This window comes from Polypterus senegalus, chromosome 16 (genome assembly GCF_016835505.1).
Source record: "Polypterus senegalus isolate Bchr_013 chromosome 16, ASM1683550v1, whole genome shotgun sequence".
In the NCBI taxonomy this organism is placed as follows: Eukaryota; Metazoa; Chordata; class Cladistia; order Polypteriformes; family Polypteridae; genus Polypterus; species Polypterus senegalus.
The window spans coordinates 10,769,083-10,792,207 of NC_053169.1; the positions used below are offsets into that span (position 1 = coordinate 10,769,083).

Here is a 23,125-nt window from a genome sequence, read left to right on the forward strand (position 1 = left end):
GTAACATATACAGTGGGTACGGAAAGTATTCAGACCCCCTTCAATTTTTCACTCTTTGTTATATTGCAGCCATTTGCTAAAATCATTTAAATTATTTTTTTTCCTCATTAATGTACACACAGCACCCCATATTGACAGACAAAAAAAAATAATTTTAAAAAAGACAATCTGAAATATCACCTGGTCCTAAGTATTCAGACCCTTTGCTCAGTATTTAGTAGAAGCGCCCTTTTGAGCTAATACAGCCATGAGTCTTCTTGGGAAAGATGCAACAAGTTTTTCACACCTGGATTTGGGGATCCTCTGCCATTCCTCCTTGCAGATCCTCTCCAGTTCTGTCAGGTTGGATGGTAAACGTTGGTGGACAGCCATTTTTAGGTCTCTCCAGAGATGCTCAATTGGGTTTAAGTCGGGGTTCTGGCTGGGCCATTCAAGAACAGTCACAGAGTTGTTGTGAAGCCACTCCTTCGTTATTTTAGCTGTGTGCTTAGGGTCGTTGTCTTGTTGGAAGGTAAACCTTCAGCCCAGTCTGAGGTCCTTAGCACTGGAGAAGGTTTTTGTCCAGGATATCCCTGTACTTGGCCACATTCATCTTTCCCTCGATTGCAACCAGTCGTCCTGTCCCTGCAGCTGAAAAACATCCCCACAGCATGATGCTGCCACCACCATGCTTCACTGTGGGGACTGTATTGGACAAGTGATGAGCAGTGCCTGGTTGTCTCCACACACTGAGGCGAGGCAAGACACATGACAGCCTGCATGGAGTTTGCTAAAAGACACCTGAAGCACTCTGAGATGGTGAGAAATAAGATTCTCTGGTCTGATGAGACCAAGATAGAACTTTTTGGCCTTAATTCTAAGTGATGTGTGTGGAGACAACCAGGCACTGCTCATCACTTGTCCAATACAGTCCCCACAGTGAAGCATGGCAATGGCAGCATCATGCTGTGGGGGTGTTTTTCAGCTGCAGGGACAGGACGACAGGTTGCAATTGAGGGAAACATGAATGCGGCCAAGTACAGGGATATCCTGGAGATCGTCTGCAGCTCTGTTAGAGCGTCCATTGGGTTTCACCGTCCAAGACCCCTATTGTCAGGCTACTCAGTTTGGCTGAACAGCCAACTCTAGGAAGAGTCCTGGAGGGTCCCAACGTCCACCATTTCACAAGTCCGAACTTCAAGTGGACTGTCAGAAGCACCTGATTGGTGGAGTGCTGCCGAGATGGCCATCTCCCCAACAGCGCCCCAAATCAACAGAGGACTGTTAGAGTGACCATTGGGGTCTTCGCCACCTCCCTGACCAAGGCCCTTTCTTGCTTGATTACTCAGTTTGGCCAGACAGACAGCTTTTGAAGAGCTCGGGTGGTTCCAGGCGTCTTCCATTTTACACAAGTCATGCGGCCACAGAGCTCCTAGGAGCACTCAGAGCTTTACAAATGGTTTGATCCCCTCAATCGGATCATGGGGGTCTGCAGAGAATTCCTTGGACTTCGTGAATTTTGGGACTTGTTGGACCCTCTACACACAAGGCCACATGGGCCTTTCTAAGTGATGCCACAGGTGGACTCCGATCAGGTTCTAAAAACATCTCAAGGAGGATTAAAGGACATGGGTGGCACCTGAGCACAAGTTGGAGGGACACAGCAAAGGGTCTGAATACGTCTAGGAATGTGAGAGTTCAGTTTTTGATTTTTAATAAATTTACAAACCTTTTCACTTTGTCGTTTTGGGTTATTGAGTGGGGCGGCACAGTGGTGCAGTGGTAGCGCTGCTGTCTTGCAGTTAGGAGACTTGGGTTCACTTCCCGGGTCCTCCCTGTGTGGAGTTTGCATGTTCTCCCCATGTTTGCGTGGGTTTCCTCCGGGTGCTCTGGTTTCCTCCCACAGTCCAAAGACATGGTGGATTGGTGATTCTAAATTGGCCTTGGTGTGTGGTTGTGTTTGTGTGTATCCTGCAGTGGGTTGGCACCCTGCCTGGGATTGGTTCCTGCCTTGTGCCCAGTGTTAGTAGGGATTGGCTCCAGCAGACCCCCGTGACCCTGTGTTCGGATTCAACAGGTTGGAAAATGGATGGATGGTTATTGAGTGTAGATTGAAAAAGACAAATTTATCGTATTTGAAATGAAATCTACAAGACAAGAAAGTGTGCAGGAAGTGAAAGGGTCTGAGTACTCTCTGAATCCGCTGCATTAATGTCAGAATCTGTTTATATTCATCAGTTTGAAATTGATGTTTTGCTGTTTATTTGTTTTACCTGCTCAGTATTGTTGGGTGTAGATTATGGAATTTGCTGTAAACTTCTTCTAGTGCTCTGAGCTGAGACTTTGCAACAAGTGGTATACAGAAATTAATTGGCTTGAGGAAAATATAAAAACTCCCAGAGATGGAGACTAGACCAGAATTTGAACCCAGGACTCTGGAGCAGCGACACTAACCTCTGTGCCACCTGTACCTTTTTTATGCAAACAATATCAAACCTGATGGCAAATAAGGAATTCAGTAGAGTAATAGATAGGTAGATTAAACAAACAGGTTAGTAATACTTGCCTTTATCTTTATAGTTTAATTAATTTTTGCCCTAATATTAACGTTACGGGAATTTTCCACAAGAAAATATTGTGTTGTTATTGGCTGAATGCGGCAGTTCAAACCATTTCCACAACTTATTTGCTGTATTATACTGCCATCTAGTGCACCTGAACTTAACAACAGGTCCTTTATTGGTATAATGCTAAATAAATCATTATCTTTACTTTTTATATGTATGGTTTTTATAACAGATAATTCCCATTATTTCTTGGAACTATATGAGTCATCTTGTGATAGACCACCTGCAGTTTGCCTATTAGAGAAAGACTGAAGTGAAGGATGCAATCATCTTCTCTGTTCCTGAAGACTTATTCTCACCTGGACAAAGCTGGCAGCACTGAGAGGAAGATGATGATGTGTTTTAATGTCTGCAGAGCTTTTAGTAATGCCCAGCCATCTCTGTTAAGGGGTAAACTCAGAGATATGCAGCTGGATGAGTCTGTGGGGTCCTGATGATGGACTGTCTATCAGGCAGACCTCCAGTGTGTGAGACTGGAGCACCACAAGGAGCAGGCCGGTCTCCTCTTCATGCTGTACACCTCTGACTGTAAATATGATAGCATGTCAGGTCACTTGCAGTCATTCTCAGATGATTCTACACTTATGGGGTGAATTGATAAGGGGATGAGTATAGGAGTCAGGTGGGGAACAAACTATCTATTATATGGTGCCTTTAATGTCTATCTATCTATCTATCTATCTATCTATCTATCTATCTATCTATCTATCTATCTATCTATCTATTATATAGTGCCTTTCATATCTATCTATCTATCTATCTATCTATCTATCTATCTATCTATCTATCTATCTATCTACAGTGGTGTGAAAAACTATTTGCCCCCTTCCTGATTTCTTATTCTTTTGCATGTTTGTCACACAAAATGTTTCTGATCATCAAACACATTTAACCATTAGTCAAATATAACACAAGTAAACACAAAATGCAGTTTTTAAATGATGGTTTTTATTATTTAGGGAGAAAAAAATCCAAACCTACATGGCCCTGTGTGAAAAAGTAATTGCCCCCTTGTTCAAAAATAACCTAACTGTGGCGTATCACACCTGAGTTCAATTTCCGTTGCCACCCCCAGGCCTGATTACTGCCACACCTGTTTCAATCAAGAAATCACTTAAATAGGAGCTGCCTGACACAGAGAAGTAGACCAAAAGCACCTCAAAAGCTAGACATCATGCTAAGATCCAAAGAAATTCAGGAACAAATGAGAACAGAAGTCATTGAGATCTATCAGTCTGGTAAAGGTTATAAAGCCATTTCTAAAGCTTTGGGACTCCAGTGAACCACAGTGAGAGCCATTATCCACAAATGGCAAAAACATGGAACAGTGGTGAACCTTCCCAGGAGTGGCCGGCCGACCAAAATGACCCCAAGAGCGCAGAGACGACTCATCCGAGAGGTCACAAAGACCCCAGGACAACGTCTAAAGAACTGCAGGCCTCACTTGCCTCAATTAAGGTCAGTGTTCACGACTCCACCATAAGAAAGAGACTGGGCAAAACGGCCTGCATGGCAGATTTCAAGACGCAAACCACTGTTAAGCAAAAGGAACATTAGGGCTCGTCTCAATTTTGCTAAGAAACATCTCAATGATTGCCAAGACTTTTGGGAAAATATCTTGTGGACTGATGAGACAAAAGTTGAACTTTTTTGGAAGGCAAATGTCCCGTTACATCTGGCGTAAAAGGAACACAGCATTTCAGAAAAAGAACATCATACCAACAGTAAAATATGGTGGTGGTAGTGTGATGGTCTGGGGTTGTTTTGCTGCTTCAGGACCTGGAAGGCTTGCTGTGATAGATGGAACCATGAATTCTACTGTCTACCAAAAATCCTGAAGGAGAATGTCCGGCCATCTGTTCGTCAACTCAAGCTGAAGCCATCTTGGGTGCTGCAACAGGACAATGACCCAAAACACAGCAGCAAATCCACCTCTGAATGGCTGAAGAAAAACAAAATGAAGACTTTGGAGTGGCCTAGTCAAAGTCCTGACCTGAATCCAATTGAGATGCTATGGCATGACCTTAAAAAGGCGCTTCATGCTAGAAAACCCTCAAATAAAGCTGAATTACAACAATTCTGCAAAGATGAGTGGGCCAAAATTCCTCCAGAGCGCTGTAAAAGACTCATTGCAAGTTATCGCAAACGCTTGATTGCAGTTATTGCTGCTAAGGGTGGCCCAACCAGTTATTAGGTTCAGGGGCAATTACTTTTTCACACAGGGCCATGTAGGTTTGGATTTTTTTCTCCCTAAATAATAAAACCATCATTTAAAAACTGCATTTTGTGTTTACTTGTGTTATATTTGACTAATGGTTAAATGTGTTTGATGATCAGAAACATTTTGTGTGACAAACATGCAAAAGAATAAGAAATCAGGAAGGGGGCAAATAGTTTTTCACACCACTGTATCTATCTATCTATCTATCTATCTATCTATCTATCTATCTATCTATCTATCTATCTATCTATCTCTATTATATAGTGCCTTTCATATCTATCTATCTATCTATCTATCTATCTATCTATCTATCTATCTATCTATTATATAGTGCCTTTCACATCTATCTATCTATCTATCTATCTATCTATCTATCTATCTATCTATCTATCTATCTAGCTAGCTAGCTAGCTAGCTAGCTAGCTAGCTATGTTTCTTTCTATCCAAAGGTCTTTATCACATTGCAGACTTGGTACGTCTCTGAGTTGGACTTTAATTAAGTGCAAGCGAGGGTGTAATTCGAGGGCAGAGCGTTCGCTTACCGAGTATCCATTAATGATCGGACAAACAAAGCTCTCATTTAACCATTTTCTTGTAAAAAACCACCAGAGGGCACCAAATCTTTATTTTCCACAAAAGGGTTGCTCTTTTTTTTTCAGTTTCCTACCTTTACACTTGTTTGCAGTACTTCACAATAAAAAGCAAGATCTTCTCAGCTAGGACCCCAGTTCTCCTGCTGATTTTTGTCTCGAGTTTAGAAACAATGCAGACTTTTTTGGGAATTTTGCCAAACTCAGAAATGCATTTAGAAACAGGACTAGTTTTGGGTGGATTATAATGGTGCGGTGGTCTTTGAAGGGTCCCTGAGGGCTATGGACGTGTCTGTCAACTATGCTGGACCAGTTATTGTGGCCAATAATGTATTCTGAGCTGTGAGGCAGCAGTCCTCAGTACTCCAAATCCTGTCTCCGTGTCTTCTGAGCTCCTCTGAGCTCCTCTCCCTACGATTTACATGCACCCACAGAACCAGTGGTGTAAGGGAGCAATGTTATGTTCTGGGGGGCATGGGGGGTGTATTTGGGGGCCTGGGATGTCACTACCCGATCTGTGCTCCACAGCGAGGGGCATGTCATGTTTAACCTAGCAGTGGGGACACAATGTGCAATAAACATATACTGAACAACAAACTTTTCATAATATTCTCTTTATGGTCAACTAATGTTCACAGCTGTGAAAAAGTAAGTGCCCCCACAGAAATGGTTGACTTTATCAATGAAATTGAACAGACAAACAGGGAAGTAAGGCCTACAGATAAAGGTGACATACTTGAATAAAACACAAGGAAAATGTGTCTTTTCAATTATTTATTCAAAAAAAAATCAATAGATGTCACGCTCTACTGGGGAAAAACAAAGTCCAGCCTTGGCCTCTAAGGTGGTGTTGCTCCTTTTAGCAGAAATGACTTCTTTTAGGGATGACTACCTACTAGTCTATGACATTGACTCAGATAAATTTTGGACCGTCCTTCCATAAAAAATTCCTTCATCTGCCAGATATTTGTGAGTTTTCTTGCATGTCCCACCTGTTTCAAATCCCCCCACAACATTTCAGTGAGATTCAAATCAGGGCTTTGACTTGCCCAGTCCACAAACCTCCGTTTCTTCTTCTTGAGCTGTTCGTTGGTGGATTTGCTAGCGGGCCTCAGATCTTTATTATCATTCAACTTCAACTTTCAGACAAATGGCCTCATTTTGATATGATGCCGAATTAATAGCTGACTCCACAACTGCAGGCTGCCCGGGCTTCTGAGGGAGCAAAGCAACCCCAATCCAGAACATTTCCACCACCAGGCTTCACAGGTGGTACAAGGATCTTCTTCTGAAACGCCATCTTTGGTTTGTGCCAAAAGGGAATGGTGGCCACAGACAGTTGCTCTCTAATTTTGTGTTTTGCTAGTGTCCTTGTCACTCCTGGTGGTATGAGGTGGTACCTGCAGCCCATTCAGACTGGTCCAACACAAGTGGTCCAGCACATCCATACATGATGTCGCTAAAAGGTTTGCTGTGTCCTCCATCACAGTCCCAAGAGCATGGAGTAGATACCAGGAGACCAAAACAGGTGAAGGCGGTTCACAGCTGCTTCTACTTCCTACATGGACAGACTGATGGCCCTGACACGTCATTGACTTGGTGTCAGAATCTGACGATTAAGTGTTCCTTTAATGTTTTTTCTGTATTTAGCATATTTAGAAATAGAAAAATGAAAATGACAAATGAAGCCAAATTCAGTTGAAAAGCCCCCTTTGTCTTCTAGTAAGCACACTGAAGTGCAAGGCTATGATGTCCATCTATTGACACTTTTTCGAAGTAAACCATCTACTGGAGCTTCAAATCAGCTGTTTTTAGTCAAAGGATCCCTACAGTCATTCCAAAGCCAACGCTCCATAGACATCCCGACACAGATGATTTGATCCATGGCTGTTCATGCAATCGTTTTGAAGCAAACGAACCGTGGGAATTTTGACACAAACATTTTGGATCACATGACCCAAGGCTATTTGTGCAGTCATTTTGAAGCAAATGATCCGCGGGAGTTTCAGTTTCGCTGTTTTGAATTAAACGATCCATGGATGTCGGTGCAGTTGTTTAGAAGCAAACAGTCTTCAGGAGTTTCGAAATTGCCATTTTGAATTAAAGGATTCATTGCTGTTTATACAGTCACTTTGAAGTAAATCATCCGTAGGATTTTTTTGATATAGCTGTTTTGAAATAAACGATATGCAGATGTTGGAGCAGGCATTGTGACGCAAACGATCAACAAACGTTTTGATGGAGTTGATTTGATCCATGACTGTTCATGCATTCATGTTGAAGCAAACGAACCGGGGGAATTTTGACACGGCCATTTTGGATCACATGACCCACGGCTATTTGTGCAGTCATTTTGAAGCAAATGATCCGCGGGACTTTTGATTGGATTGCTTTGAATCAAATGGTACACGGTTGTTTCTGAGGTCGTTTTGAAGCAAACAATCTTCAGGAGTTTCGATATAACTGTTTGAAATTGAAGGATCTAATTTTTGTTTGCAAAGCCATTTTGAAGCAAATCATCCTTAGGAGTTTTGGTACAGTTGTTTAGAATTAAGTGATATGTACGTGTTGGGGTAGACATTTTGAAGCAAGCAATAAACAGACTTTTTGTTACAGTTAATTTGATCCATGGCTGTTCATGTAGTTGTTTTAAAGCAAACGAACCGCGGGAGTTTTGATGCAGCCATTTTGGATCAAACGGTCCACGGCTACTCGTACAGCCATTTTGATGCAAATGATCTTCAGGAGTTTCATCTTAGCTAATTTGAATTAAATGATCCATGGCTGTTTGTGTAGTCGTTTGGAAGCAAACGATCTTCAGGAGTTTCGAGATTGCCATTTTGAATTAAAAAATTTATTCAGTCATTTTGAAGTAAATCATCTGTAGGATTTTTTTGATATAGTTGTTTTGAAACACACGATATGTAGGTGTCAGAGCAGGCATTATGAAACAAACAATCAACAGATATTTTAAAATAGTATTTTTGATCCATGGCTGTTCATGAAATCGTTTTGAAGCAAACAATCCATGGGAGTTTTGATGCGGCCATTTTGGATCAAACAATCCACGGCTACTTGTACAGCCATTTTGATGCAAACGATCTTCAGGAGTTTCATCTTAGCTAATTTGAATTAAATGATCTATGGCTGTTTGTGCAGTTATGCTGAATTAAATCATCCACAAAAGTTTTGTCACAGTTGTTTTGAATCAAACGAAATGAATGTGTTGGAGTAGACATTTGGAAGCAAACACTCAACAGACTTTTTGTTACAGTTAATTTGATCCATGGCTGTTGATGTAGTTGTTTTGAAGCAAATGGTTTGTAAGAGTTTTGACACGGCCATTTTGGATCAGTTGATTCACAGCTACTTGTACAGTCGTTGTGAAGCAAATAATCTGAAGGACTTTGGATCTGATCTTTTAGAATCCAGCAATCTGTGGCTATTTGTGTAGTCATTTTGAAGCAAACGATCCTCAGGAGTTTCGACATGAAACTGATTTGAATGAAAAGAACTATGGCTGTTTGTACAGTCATGTTGAATTAAATCATCCATAAGAGTTTTATCACAGTTGTTTTGAATCAAATGATATGGGCGTGTTGGAGTAGACATTTTGAAACAAACAATCCACAGACATTCTGATACAATTGATTTGATCAATGGCTGTTCATGCGGCCATTTTGAAGCACACAATTCACGGGAGTTTTGACACGGCCATTTTGGATGAAACGACCCACAGCTGCCTGAACAGTCCAATGATCTAATTTGATCGATTTGAATTAAATGATCCATGGCTGTTGGTGCAGTCATTTTGAAGCAAACGATCTTCTGGAGTTCCGATACAATTGTTTTAAATTGAAGGATCTACGGCTATTTACAAAGTCATTTTGACGCAGTTGATTTGAATCAAACGATATGGACGTGTTGAAGTAGACATTTTCAAGCAAACAATCAACATATATTTTAATACAGTTGTTTTGTTCCACAGCTATTCATGCAGTTGTTTAGAAGCAAGTGGTTTGTGAGAGTCTTGACACGGCCATTTTGGATCAATCGATCCACGGCTACCTATGCGGTCGTTGTGAAGCAAATGATCTCAAGGACTTTGGATCTGATCGCTTAGAATCAAGCAGTCTGTGGTTATTTGTGCAGTCGTTTTGAAACAAACGATCTTCAGGAGCTTCAACATTAACGTTTGGAATTAATGGATCCATTGCCATTTGTCCAGTCAGTAAATTATCCGTAGAATTTTTGATACTGTTGGTTTGAAGCAAGTGATATGTAGATGTTGGGGCAGACATTTTGAAGCAAGCAATCAACAGGCTTTTTGATGGAGTTGATTTGATCCATGGCTGTTCATGCAACTATTTTGAAGCAAACAATCCACAAGAGTTTTGACACGGCCACTTTGGATCAAACGACTCATAGCTTAATTGTCCAGAAATTTTGAAGCAGATGATCTGCAGGACTTTGGATCTGATCGCTTTCAATCAAGCAATCTACGGCTATTTGTGCAATCGTTTTGAAGCAAACAATCTTCTCGGAGTTTCAGCATTTGAATTAAACGATCTATGGATGCTTGTACAGTCATTTTGGAGTAAATCCTCTGTAGGATATTTCGATACAGTTGTTCCCGGAAGGAGACGTCCTTCTGCATCGCAGTACAGAGCTGCTTCCCACTGTGACTTTAAGAGGCTTTGTTGGCCAAGGAAAGTTCCTGAGCCAAAAACATTGATGTTTCATTTGTTTTGGTGCCATTGAGCCCCCTTTTTGTGTTGCTCATTTGTTTCAATTAAATAGGGCCAACCAACATTTCACCCCATGGACCTGCGGTTCCTTCCACTGACCATGTAACATATAGAGTGATGTGGAGTATGCCAACAGTAGACCTTCGCGAACGTTCTGTGCAGGTGCGACGGAAGTTAGACAGGGAGTGACATTCCTATCCAACACTGGCTGCTACAGCTCTGTGATGTCACGTTTGGCCTCACAAAAGCATCATGGGATGCAAGAAAAAAAAAAAACGTTCACGTAAACCAGCCGCATGACAGATTTTCAGGGAAGAATTTGTTAAAGACGACCACCAACAAACCCAGTAAATTCGCTGCAAAAGTATATTAATGGTGAGCCGATCATGGTAACTTCAAGCATGAGAAGGTAAGCAACACCACAAATGGACCATTCAAATGTACTCAATCCAGCTCAGGATTAGAAAGTTCAGGGTCTATCCTGGACACAATACTGGAATCAACTGTACATGGGGCAACGATCCATTGCCAGACGCACTCACACCCACACAGGGTCCGTTTAGGGTGGCATTGTTAACTTAACCAGCACATCTCTGGAGATGTGGAAGGAGAAATGAAGTACCGGAGGAAATTTCACACAAGCAAGCAGACCAGGCGCCCACGGTTCAGGATCCATGAGGCAGTGGTGCTAACTGCTGTGCCACCCAGCCCAGTCGATTGTGTAGGTGGATTTTCATAGTCATTTGACTACAATTCATGCCAAATCCACCAGGTTCAGATTTCATGCTCTTATACAATCCAAAATAAGCTAGACGCTGTTATTGGCGGTCCCTACGTTAACCTTATGAAGAGCCCCTTCAATAACAGAGTGTGATATCAGCTTCAGGTCCTCCATTGGGAATGACGGTCTGCCAATGCATTTTCTCGCCACGTTTCTTCACTCAAATAAAGTACTCCAAGCCTTTGTTCCTTTCTGCGTCGAGCTCCTTGGTTTCAATCTCGTAGCGTTTCATTGCAATGAAATATTGTACAAACGCATCACCCAAGGCGCCCCTGATGATGTGGTCTTCTGCCAGTGCAACCAAGGCATCTTCTAGCTTCACGGGAATGGCATGGTGTCTTAACTGAGATGGGCTAATAGGCCCTTCAGAATCAGTGTCCAGAGTGAGACTTCGCTTGATGCCATCCAGGCCAGCTGCCACTGTGGCTGCCAGGGCGAGGTAAGGGTTGCCGGTGGCAGAGCCCAGCTTGTTGTCGATTTGGGCACCTCTGCCTCCATGGCACTTGACATTGTAGGCACAGTTGTTGTCATTGGCACCCCAAGTAGCATACACACAATTCTTAGCCTCCTTGCCCTCTTGAGCAATATGCTTTCGGCAGCTAACGCCGGGGGCCATCAGGCAGCTGAGCGCCGCCGAGTGGTATAGCAGGCCAGCCAGCCACTTCTTGCTCAGTTCAGACATCTCTCCCGTGCCAGTATGGAAAAGGTTCCTCTTGCCATTGACATCCCACACACTGTGGGAGAGCACCGCCGCATTGTGAAAGCCATTATTGGTGAAAAAGCTGGCGAGGTAGCCATGCTTCCTCACTACTTCCTTGATGCCCGTTCTGAATGTGAAAGCACTGTCTGCTGAAGCGATGCCAAACTCAGGCTGGAGAGAGATCTCCATTTGGCCAGGGCCGCTAGCAGAAGAAAAGCTGTCCACATCGGCACCAACGTAGTACATGCCATCGATCAGCTGCTGCAGGAAGGGCAAATCCTGGCCGCCCAGGAGAGTGGCGGCTGGAAAAAACACCATTTTGGCATCAATCTTTTCTGGAGCGCCAAATATACAGCACTCGTATGTAAAGGACGAATGCAGTGAGAAGCCGTGAGCCCTCAGCTGGCTCAGCATCTGCTTGGCAACATGCCTAGGAGAGGTACGTAGAGGGTGCCCTGTAATGGTGTAAGCATCACACAGCACACGGGCTGTTTTAACTGCCCAAGGAAGAATACGGAAACTGCCAAGATCAGGAACAAGAAGGATGTCACTATTGAAGTTGGTGGCACTCATATGATCTACTTCATTATCCTTTGGACTCAGAGTCAACTCAAGATAGCTTCTGGGCATGGGGACACCATATAGGGCCTTGTCCTATAGCAAAACAAAGAGAAAGACAAGCAGTAAGAGTTCAGGGAAGAATGACACACCTCATGGAATTGTAGGAAAAGAGGAAAATGGAGTTTGTCAGCCCCGCCTTCATTCTCTGCTGTTAACCCCGTCTTTATCCTTCTCTGTGTGCCCCATCTTTTTTTCTTTCCTGTTAGCCCCGCCCTTTTCCATCCTCTTCTATAAGCTGACTGTTTATATTATTGTGTTATAGGCCCGGCTTCATTCTCTCCTATTAACCTCACCTTTATCCTTCCCTGGGAGCCCCATCTTTTTTATGTTAGCCCCGCCTTTATCCTCTAAAATAAGCTGGGTGTTTATATTATTCTGTTATAGCCTCGCCTTCATTTTGCCCTGTCCCACCTTCATTCTCTTCTGTTAACCCCGCCTTTATCTTTTCAATGACTTAAGTGTTTATATTATCCTTTTATGGCCCCGCCTTAATTCTCTTTTGTTAACCCCGCCTTTATTTTTGTCCTGCGAGCCACATCTTTTTTCTTTCCTGTTAGCCCCACCTTTATTCTTTTCAATGAGTTGAGTGTTTCTATTATCCTGTGATAGCCCCGCCTTCATTCACTTCTGTTAACCCCACCTCTGTTTTTGTCCTGTGACTCCATCTTTTTTCTTTTCTTTTAGCCCCGCCTTTATCCTTTTCAATGAGTTGAGTGTTTATATTATCCTTTTATAGCCCCACCTTCATTCTTTACAGTTAACCCCACCTTTATCTTTTCCTGTGAGCCTCATCTTTTCTCTTTTCTGTTAGCCCCGTCCTTATCCTCCTCTATAAGATCAGCCCTTGTGTTGTCCTGTTAGCCGTGCTTTAATGCCTTTATATAAGCCCCCATTTTCTTTCTCTCTGGTTATCCCTGCCTTCTATAGTGACCTGAATGAAAGAAGATGGTCCACTCCTGAAGAATAAAAAAGGTTAAAGCGCCAAGTAATGAAAAGTTTAAAGGTTTAGCCAAAAGTCAAATTGACAGGCCCCAGTAAAACCCAAAACAAATAGGCCAGCAGCCACACCCAACACTTGAGCAGAAGGCATATGACAGTTTAAAGGACTCTGATATCTTGAGGATAAAGAACTTCTGGTCTAATGAGACAAAAAAACTTGAATTCTGTGAGCAGAACTCAAAGCAGTATACAGTATCTGACGAAAAACAGGTAGGCATTGCTGAATACCACCCCTACGGTGAAGCATAGTGGTGGCAGCATGATGCTAGAGGATGCTTCTCATTAGTCAGAATGGAGGAATGCTGTCAAATGCAGAGAGGTCCTAAAAGAAAACCTGCTCCAAAGTGCACGCCACCTCAGACTGGGACGACAGATCAGCACAATGGTGACCCAAAGCATTGAGCCAAGACAACACCAGAGTTGCTTTGGCAAACATGTCTGAGTGCCCATGTGTGGCCCAGCTAAAGCCCAGACTTAAACCCTATAGGAGATGTGCGAGGAGCCCTAAAGATGGCAGTTTACAGACACTTTCCATCCATTCTAGTGGAGGATCTGCCAAGAAAACAAGAAAAATGAGATCAACTGCCCAAAAAAGGTATGCCAGGCTGGTAGGGACACAAGAAGGCTCAAAGCTGGAAATGCTGCTCAAACAAAGTACTGAATTAAGGGTCTGGACACCTCTGTAAAGTATTTGACTTGTAACATGATAATTATATTTATATTTGAATACTAACCCTCACCTATTCTGTTTCTTTTCTCGGTACCCAAATGTGGCAATTGGTGCCACGGCCCACCTGCCAAGTTGTTTGCCTGCCTATGGTAAAGTCATCCCTGATGGAGGATCACAGGAATCATGGGAAAGAGGGGTCCTTTCATCGGAGCAACGTTTCAGCCGTGGAATGGCCAAATGGGGAGGCAGCTAGATAGATGAGGTCTCCAGGACTCTAAAAATATCCAAACCTAATTATGTCATATCATCTACTGTTAAACCGTACTTCTAAAATTTGTATTATTATGCTGTCTTAAGGAATTGTTCTGTTGTGTATATTGTATTGTATTGACCCCCTACTTTTGACACCCACTGCACGCCCAACCTACCTGGAAAGGGGTCTCTCTTTGAACTGCCTTTCCCGAGGTTTCTTCCATTTTTCCCTAAATGGTTTTTTTGGGAGTTTTTCCTTGTCTTCTCAGAGAGTCAAGGCTGGGGGGCTGTCAAAAGGCAGGGCCTGTTAAAGCCCATTGCGGCACTTCCTGTGTGATTTTGGGCTATACAAAAATAAACTGTATTGTATTGTATTGTATTGTATTGTATTGTATTGTAAACTGTATTGTAATTAATTTGCAATCCTTTCTTGAAAGCGTGTTTTCACTTTGTTATTATGAGATGGGCAAAAATGGCAAAATGTATCCATTTCAGATGAAATCTACAACGCAGTAAGGTATGAAGAGAGTTAAGGGGCCCACTGTATTTATTGTGTGCAGTGAATTGAGGGGTCCTCTGTATTTCTTTTGTGTTGATTTTTGAGGGGTCCTCTATATTTCTTATGTGAGGTGAGCTGAGGGGTCCACTGTATTTCTTGTGTGCGCTGAGAGTTGAGGGGTCCACCATATTTCTTGTGTGCTGAAACTTAAGGGGTCCACTGTATTTCTTGTGTGCTGAGACTTAAGGGGTCCACTGTATTTCTTTCGTGTAGTGAATTGAGGGGTCCTCTGTATTTCTTGTGTGCTGAGAGTTAGGGGGTCCTCTGTATTTCTTGTGTGAGGTGAGCTGAGGGGTCCACTGTATTTCTTTTGTGTAGTGAGTTGAGGGGTCCACTGTATTTCTTTTGTGCTGAGACTTAAGGGGTCCACCATATTTCTTGTGTGCTGAGAGTTAAGGGGTCTACCGTATTTCTTGTGTGCTGAGAGTTAAGGGGTCTACCGTATTTCTTATGTGTACTGAATTGAGGGGTCCACTGTATTTCTTGTGTGCTGAGAGTTAAGGGGTCCACCGTATTTCTTATGTGTAATGAGTTGAGGGGTCCTCTGTATTTCTTGTGTGTAGTGAGTTGAGGGGTCCTCTGTATTTCTTGTGTCTTACTGTAGCTCACCTGAAAGAAGCGGGCTGGAATCGTCTTGGATCTTGAAACTCCGTGCAGGTCTGTGGCTTCAAATCGCACAAAGCTGATTTCTTCTCTGGCAATCTGCTGTTTAATCTGATCGGTGGTGGAAATGCTCTGAATTCCTGACATGTTTGCCGCTGAATCTTTGGTGTTGTCTGTAAAAACATTGGGGTACATTAAGCAGGTTTATTCACAGATCCTGATCATCCCAGGAAAGGATTAACAGGACTAGAAGGCCTCATTAAAATGATGAATTTAGCAGATAAGTGTGATTACAAAGATAATGAATGTGTAAATGTCTTAATCCAGGTAGAGCGCAGGTGTCGTGTTTACTCATTATCCAGGACTTAGTGCCATTTGTCACGCCACTCCAGGTCTGCTCAAACAAAACAAAGGTACAGTATATGAGAGTGGCACTCACAGCTTGCTTTATTTGTAAAGAAGCAGTAAGATGTTCTTCCCTAACAGAATCGCCCACATTTACATCTAACTAAAGCTAATACCCACGGCTTCGCTCGCGAAGATCTCTCTTAATAAATTGGCTCATATAAAAATATGGATTAAATTTTTATTTCATTTTTTGATTATACACCAGGGCGGCACGGTGGCACAGTGATAGTGCTGCTGCCTCGCAGTAAGGAGACCCGGGCTCTCTTCCCGGGTCCTCCCTGCGTGGACTTTGCATGTTCTCCCCGTGTCTGCGTGGGTTTTGTCCCACAGTCCAAAGACATGCAAGTTAGGTTCAAATTGTCCCTAGTGTGTGCTTGGTGTGTGTGTGTGTGCGCCCTGCGGTGGGCTGGCACCCTGCCCGGGGTATGTTTCCTGCCTTGCGCCCTGTGTTGGCTGGGATTGGCTCCAGCAGACCCCATGACCCTTTGTTAGGATATAGCGGGTTGGATAATGGATGGATGGATGGATTATATACCAAGTCTGCACTGCATATGAAAAATCACACAAAAGGAGTGAATACATTGAGCAAGAAACTAAAAAATTCACACTAACTGGCAATGTCACGTACCATCACAGTAAAGGAACGTCAGATTGTATCTGGAAGAATGTTTGATCGTGTCGAATTCTGTCCGGTGCCGTGACGTCGTAGTGTGAAGTCAATTTTCAAAACCTGTATGTTTCTTATGCGGTATTGAATGTCAGAGATATTTTGTTAAAATTTTGCAAGAAAATTCCAGAATGTGTCCCATTTTTTTGACCAAATCAAATTTTTTTTAAAAACTGCAAAAAATTGTTTAAATCAAAATAAAACTGATGTATCTTGGCATTTCTGAGAGAAATTAACCATTTTTGAGATAAAAAAAATCTTTTAATATTGAAGGGGTACTTTCACCCCCTTAGGGTAGGAGTTTTGCAAAAGTAGTTCTTATCTCGACCCTAAAACAAACCTCCGTGCAAAATTTCTAAATTCTAGGACTTGGAGTTTAAGAGATCTAGTGAGGAATCAGTCAGTGGGTTTTCGCCTCTCTCTCTCTCTCTGTATATATATATATATATATATATATATATATTGTGAGGTTTCTAAACTCTTTTGGGATGACACAATCCCAAAGCGTGATTGCCGCGTCTCTGAAAGACTGCTTATCCATTGCTGGTGCAACTGCAGGCTCACAGCAGTGCAGTGGCTTGCCACAGAAGCAAATCCGAGCTGATCGCCGTCACGCTATATGCACCTGTCGCCAATGGGTGATGTAAGGAACATTATAAACGCAGGGCACAGTACTACTTGGCCACTAAACTGGTCATGACCCTGCCTGACTTCTGTGTCTGTGTATATGAGAGTGGCGGATCACGCTACAATAAATAATAATTGTGCTGTTCCTGTTTCAAGTTGAACAAAGTTGGTTTTGCTAAAGTACTGAGACTCAGCCTCGTGTTTTGAGGTGCAAGACAGTGACTCATGCATCACTATATATATATATACTGTATATAGTGTGGTGTAGTGGTGAAGGCTTTGGACTTCAAACCCTGAGGTTGTGGATTCTAACCCTACTACTGACACCACTGTGATACCATGAGCAAGTCACTTGACCTGCCTGTGCTCCAGTTGGAGAAAACCAAAAGAAATGGAACCAATTGTATCATAAATGTTGTAAGGAAGACAAATAAGTAAATGTACGTAGAAGCTTCAAAGTGTCACGAGATCAGTGGTGGCAAATATTTGGGGCCATCCCAACTAGGGATAAGTGAAATATCAATGTCATAAATGTGGCCACTTCCAGACATGCTGTGTGTCTTCACTTCACAGTGACGTGTGAACAAACACCAGCCAGGAGGTGTCACCAGAATCATGGCTTGAAGAGGAGATGTTGGTGACTTTGAAAGGTGGCTTTTGATAAGTGCCAATGACCAGGGAAATGTGATGAAGATTCATGAGAAGCAGGGCTATTGAGCTCAACTGGATGAGTATTAACATTATCTATCTATCTATCTATCTATCTAGTTTATAGTGCCTTACACATCTATCTATCTATCTATCTATCTATTATTATATAGTGCCTTTCACTCTATTTATCTATCCATCTATCTGTCTGTCTATCTATCTATCTATCTATCATATAGTGCCTTTTCTATCTATCTATCTATCTATCTATCTATCTATCTATCTATTTTATAGTGCCTTACACATCTATCTATCTATCTATTATATAGTGCCTTTCACTCTATTTATCTATCCATCTATCTATCTATCTATCTATCTATCTATCTATCTATCTATCTATCTATCTATCTAACTATCTATTATATAGTGCCTTTCACTCTATCTATCTATCTATCTATCTATCTATCTATCTATCTATCTATCTATCTATCTATCTATCTATTATATGGTGCCTTACACATCCATTTATCTATCTATCTATCTATCTATCTATCTATCTATTATATAGTGCCTTTCACTCTATCTATCTATCTATTATATAGTGCCTTACACATCTATCTATCTATCTATGTCTATTATATAGTGCCTTGCACACCTTTCTTTTATATACAGTTCCTGCCATTTTTACTGGATAGTGTCTCTTTTTCCTATCTGTTTATCCAGAAGATTAAAGTTTAAGAGTCACCTGGTCAGGTATAAACTGTGGCTTGTTAAAGGGGTCCTAAAGATCTAACCCTAAACTGTCCCCCCTTAGTTTGGATGTCAAAAACATAGAGGTCTCCTGTCCTTACATTTAACAAACTTTAAGAGACAATAAAAGATGCTTTACCAGCCTGATCAGTTCTTGGTCCTGGCCCACCAGCTCCAAGCACAACTTCTTGCTTCGTCTCTGAGTGCTTTGTGTTGACCCCTGCAGGTTTGCCCATCACGATGCATGGATCACCACCAGGTCTGATCTGGACAGCAGCAGTTGCCATTTTTTGCGCTTGCATTCTGCTTTGAGGATCCTCAGAAAAAGGCTTAAAAGTGCTGAAAGAGACGGCTGGAGCCTCCTGTGACCTTTTTGCAGGGGTCTGGGCACACGGGTAAATGCCAGTCATGCCAGGTTTGGTACGTGTTTGTAATAAGGAGCTTTCCCTTAAAAGATTCTTCAGTTCCTGTATGGTCTGCCTGGATACTCCTGCCTCAGAAACAGACCCCCCTGTGGCCTCCTGCTCTGTATTCCAGTTGTCATCCTGGAGGCACTGTGATGGTGGATACCCTGGCTTCTCTTGGTCATCACTGCTCTCTTCTCGCAGCCTGCCATCCTGCTGGTAGTTTGACGGTGATCTCGCAGTGCGGCTCATGGCTGCCACAGAGGAATCAAACTGACCTATCTGACGAAAAGAACCCCCCTTCTCCCACTCCATGGGGGGCAAGTATTTCCCACTGACCTTGACTCCTTTTCTTTTTTTCAGGCTGATCCTACTTCCGTCGACTTCATCTGTAGAGATATTCACTGAATCCTGAAAAACAAAGCATTATTTGCAGGGTGTAGCGTCACTATAAGCATGTCGAATCATAACATAACATTTTTAAATCTGCCTAATCCAATGAAAGTCTGTGGGGGTCTAAGTGTGTAAAACATACACCAAAAAAGGGAGCCGTGTGCAGGAGACACAGCAGGGCTTTGATCTAAAACCAAGCGGACCAACACAATAACAACTCCCAGTCAGAAAAAGTTGGGATGGAATGGAAAATGCAAGTAAATAAAAAATGCAGTGATTCTCAAATGCACTTTGACTAGTAGTGCACTGAGTCTCTGTTATATGCCACTTAGTATGGGATTTGTAAAAGCAGTGCTAATGTTTGTGATATGTTATCTGTTGACAAATGCAATGTTTTTTATTATCACAAATGTTTTTGATGTACCAACTGTTGTAACGACAAATGCAATCAATGCACATGTCTCTGTTATACACCATTTATGGTGGAATTTGTTAAAGCAGTGCTAGTGTTTGTGATGTGCCATCTGTTGGAACGACAAATGCAATGCATATGTCTCTGTTATATACCATTTAGTGTAGAATTCGTAAAAGCAGTGCTAGAGTTTATGATGTGCTATCTGTTGGAATAACAAAAGCATTTTATTACTAAGAATGTTTGTGCTGTGCCATCTGTTGGAATGGAAAATGCAATGCATATGCCTCAGAAATTTGAAATTTAGTGTGGGATTCATAAAAGCAGTGCTCATGTTTGTGATGTGCTATCTGCTGCAATGAAAAGTGCAAAGCATTTTATTACTACCAGTGTTTGTGCTGTGAAAAATGTGTTGGAATTAAAAATGCGATGCATACGTCTCTGTGGTATGCAATTTGGTAAGGGATTCATAAAAACAATGCTAATCTTTGTGATGCACAATCTGCTGGAATGACAAATGCAATGCATTCTATTACTAAGAATGTTTGTGTTGTGCCCTCTGTTAGAATCACAAATCAATGTATATTCCTCTGAAATATGCCATTTAGTAAGGGATTTGTAAAAGCAGTGCTAATGTTTGCGATGTGCCATCTGCTGTAATGACAAATGCAATGCATTGCATTACTACAAATGTTTGTGCTGCACCATCTGTTGGAATGACCAATACAATGTCTATGCCTCTGTGATATGTCATTTGGTATGGGATTCATAAATGCAGTACCAATGTTTGTAATGTGTCATCTATTGGAATGACAAATGCAATGTATTTTGTTACTATAAATGTCTGTGCTGCTCAATCTATTGGACTGCTAAATACAATGCATATTTCTATTGTATTCCATTTGCTACGGGATTGAAAAAAGCAGTCTAGTGTTTATAATGTGCTATTGTTGAAATAACAAATGCAATGCATTTTATTACTACCAATGGTTGTGCTTTGCCATCTGTTTGAATGGAAAATGCAATGTGTATACCTCTGTTATATAGAATTTGGTATGGGATTCGTAAAAGCAGTGCTAATGTTAGTGATGTACCATCTGCTTGAATGGCAAATGCAATGCATTGCAATACTTCAAATGTGTGTGTTGCACCATCTGTTGGAATGACAAATATAATGCCTATGGTGCTGTTATTTGCTATTTAGTATGTGATTCGTAAAAGCAGTGCTAATGTCTGTGATGTGCCATCTCTTGGAATGACAAATGGACTGCATGTGTCTCTGTGATATGTCATTTGATATGGGATTCATAAAAGCAGTACAAATGTTTGTGATGTGTCATCTGCTGTGATCACAAATACAATGTATTTTGTTACCACAAATAATTTTGATGCACCAACTGTTGGAATGACAAATGGAATGCATATATTTCCATGATATGCCATTTGGTATGGGATTCATAAAAGCAGTGCTAATGTATGTGGTGTGTCATCTGTTGGAATGACAAATATAATGCATATGGCGCTGTTATTTGCTATTTAGTATGTGATTCGTAAAAGCAGTGCTAATGTCTGTGATGTGCCATCTCTTGGAATGACAAATGGACTGCATGTGTCTCTGTGATATGTCATTTGATATGGGATTCATAAAAGCAGTACAAATGTTTGTGATGTGTCATCCGCTGTGATCACAAATACAATGTATTTTATTACCATACATAATTTTGATGCACCAACTGTTGGAATGACAAATGGAATGCATATATTTCCATGATATGCCATTTGGTATGGGATTCGTAAAAGCAGTGCTAATGTCTGTGATGTGCCATCAGTTGGAATGACAAATAAATTGCATGTGCCTCTATGATATGTCATTTGATATAGGATTCATAAAAGCAGTACAAATGTTTGTGATGTGTCATCTGTTGTGATCATAAATACAATGAATTTTATTACCACAAATGACTTTGATACACCATCTGTTGGAATGACAAATGCAATGCATATATTTCCGTGATATGCCATTTGGTATGGGATTGTAAAAGCGGTGCTAATGTTTGTGGTGTGCCATCTGTTAGAATGACAAATAAATTGCATGTGTCTCTGTGATATGTCATTTGATATAGGATTCATAAAAGCAGTACAAATGTTTGTGATGTGTCATCTGTTGTGATCATAAATACAATGTATTTTATTACCACAAATGACTTTGATACACCAACTGTTGGAATGACAAATGCAATGCATATATTTCCATGATATGCCATTTGGTATGGGATTTTTAAAAGCGGTGCTAATGTTTGTGGTGTGCCATCTGTTGGAATGACAAGTGCAGTGCATTTTATTACTACATGCTTTAAAAACTAGATTCCAGTAGATGGAGTACTGCAAATGTTAACACTAAGGTCTACATTGATTACTTAGATTTTAACTCATGGTGGAACAGCTAGTTTAAAATGAAATCTACAGCACAATAAAATATGCCAAATGTAGAGTGGTTTGAGAACTTTCTAAATCCACTGTACACATTATGAATTATAATAACATTAATAGGTCATATTTACTGTGTAGTCCTCAGAAAAGTGAGGGGGTGTCAGCTTTAAACCACTGTATGCAACCATTTTCTGAGTCCACAAACTCTAGTAATGGTGATAGTGGGTTTTGATTTACCCCTGGCAGCATCTTGTGTAAGGCAGAATCCAGCTTTGCAAGGCTAAAATGACTCACATGGGGTTAATTGGGAGGACACCAGTTCATGTGACATACACATTTTTGAGATGAAAACTAGAATTCCAGGAGGAAACTCCAATACAAACACAGGGGTCCACAAAGTGGAATGGATTGGGAATTTGAACCCGAGACTTCCTGGGGCAGTCAGAGAGCAGCATTCTGAAACGCCCTTAGTCCACTTCAGGGTCACAGGGGTCTGTCCTGGCAGTATCAGGCAAAAGTCTGGGATCAGCCCTGGGCAGGACATCAGTCCTTTCATTATGTTTCATTTTAGTTCAGATCCGACAAAATGTAATCATTAATAAAGTAAAATACAAAGTACCTTTGTGCAGATGTCGTCCTCCTCCTCCATGATGGCCACTTTTAAACATCGGTGCACAGCTTAACAGGTTAACATAAGATCCCATTTCCAGGCCATTGACGGCCTTCAGTTCTTTTTATAGATTTCCACACAATAGTGGAAAATTCTGTGCAAGTTCTAAAGGCAGCTCTTGGCACACACCGGTGGTCACTGGCGGCAATCACAGAAAGCACAGCACTGTTGGCCCGACAGACAATTCATGTGACCCTGGTTGTCACAGATACCTGACAAAAGCGCGTGACGGCTGGCATCAGAGGCCACTCATTGTGCCCGTCTGGAAAGCCGACAACTCAGCCTTTTTGGATTTGTATGCCTGCACAGCTGCTTTCTTTCATCACTTTGTTGCCATTTCTAGAAAATGTTCTTTGAACGTTCAAA

General features: G+C 41.7%; 1 protein-coding gene across 1 annotated transcript; it reads right to left on the reverse strand.

Moving 5' to 3' along the window:
• Window positions 1–6,195: 6,195 nt before the first annotated feature.
• lgsn (lengsin, lens protein with glutamine synthetase domain) lies at window positions 6,196–22,868 on the reverse strand. The gene is made up of 4 exons (XM_039738771.1): window positions 22,709–22,868; window positions 18,590–19,265; window positions 15,357–15,523; window positions 6,196–12,300 (listed from the first exon to the last, which is right to left on the reverse strand). Exons 1-4 carry the CDS (start codon window positions 22,736–22,738, stop codon window positions 11,107–11,109), a joined length of 2,067 nt encoding a protein of 688 aa, XP_039594705.1. The 5' UTR covers window positions 22,739–22,868; the 3' UTR covers window positions 6,196–11,106.
• Window positions 22,869–23,125: the final 257 nt, after the last annotated feature.

What these genes read in the sequence shown, in the direction of transcription:
- lgsn (XM_039738771.1), bottom strand. Translation starts at nt 22,738, where the DNA reads ATGGAGGAGGAGGACGACATCTGCACAAAG. An exon ending in AGGACGACATCTGCACAAAG is followed by an intron (nt 19,266 to 22,708) that starts GTACTTTGTATT and finishes TTTGTTTTTCAG; the next exon opens with GATTCAGTGAATATCTCTAC. An exon ending in TTCCAGCCCGCTTCTTTCAG is followed by an intron (nt 12,301 to 15,356) that starts GTGAGCTACAGT and finishes GTTTTGCTATAG; the next exon opens with GACAAGGCCCTATATGGTGT.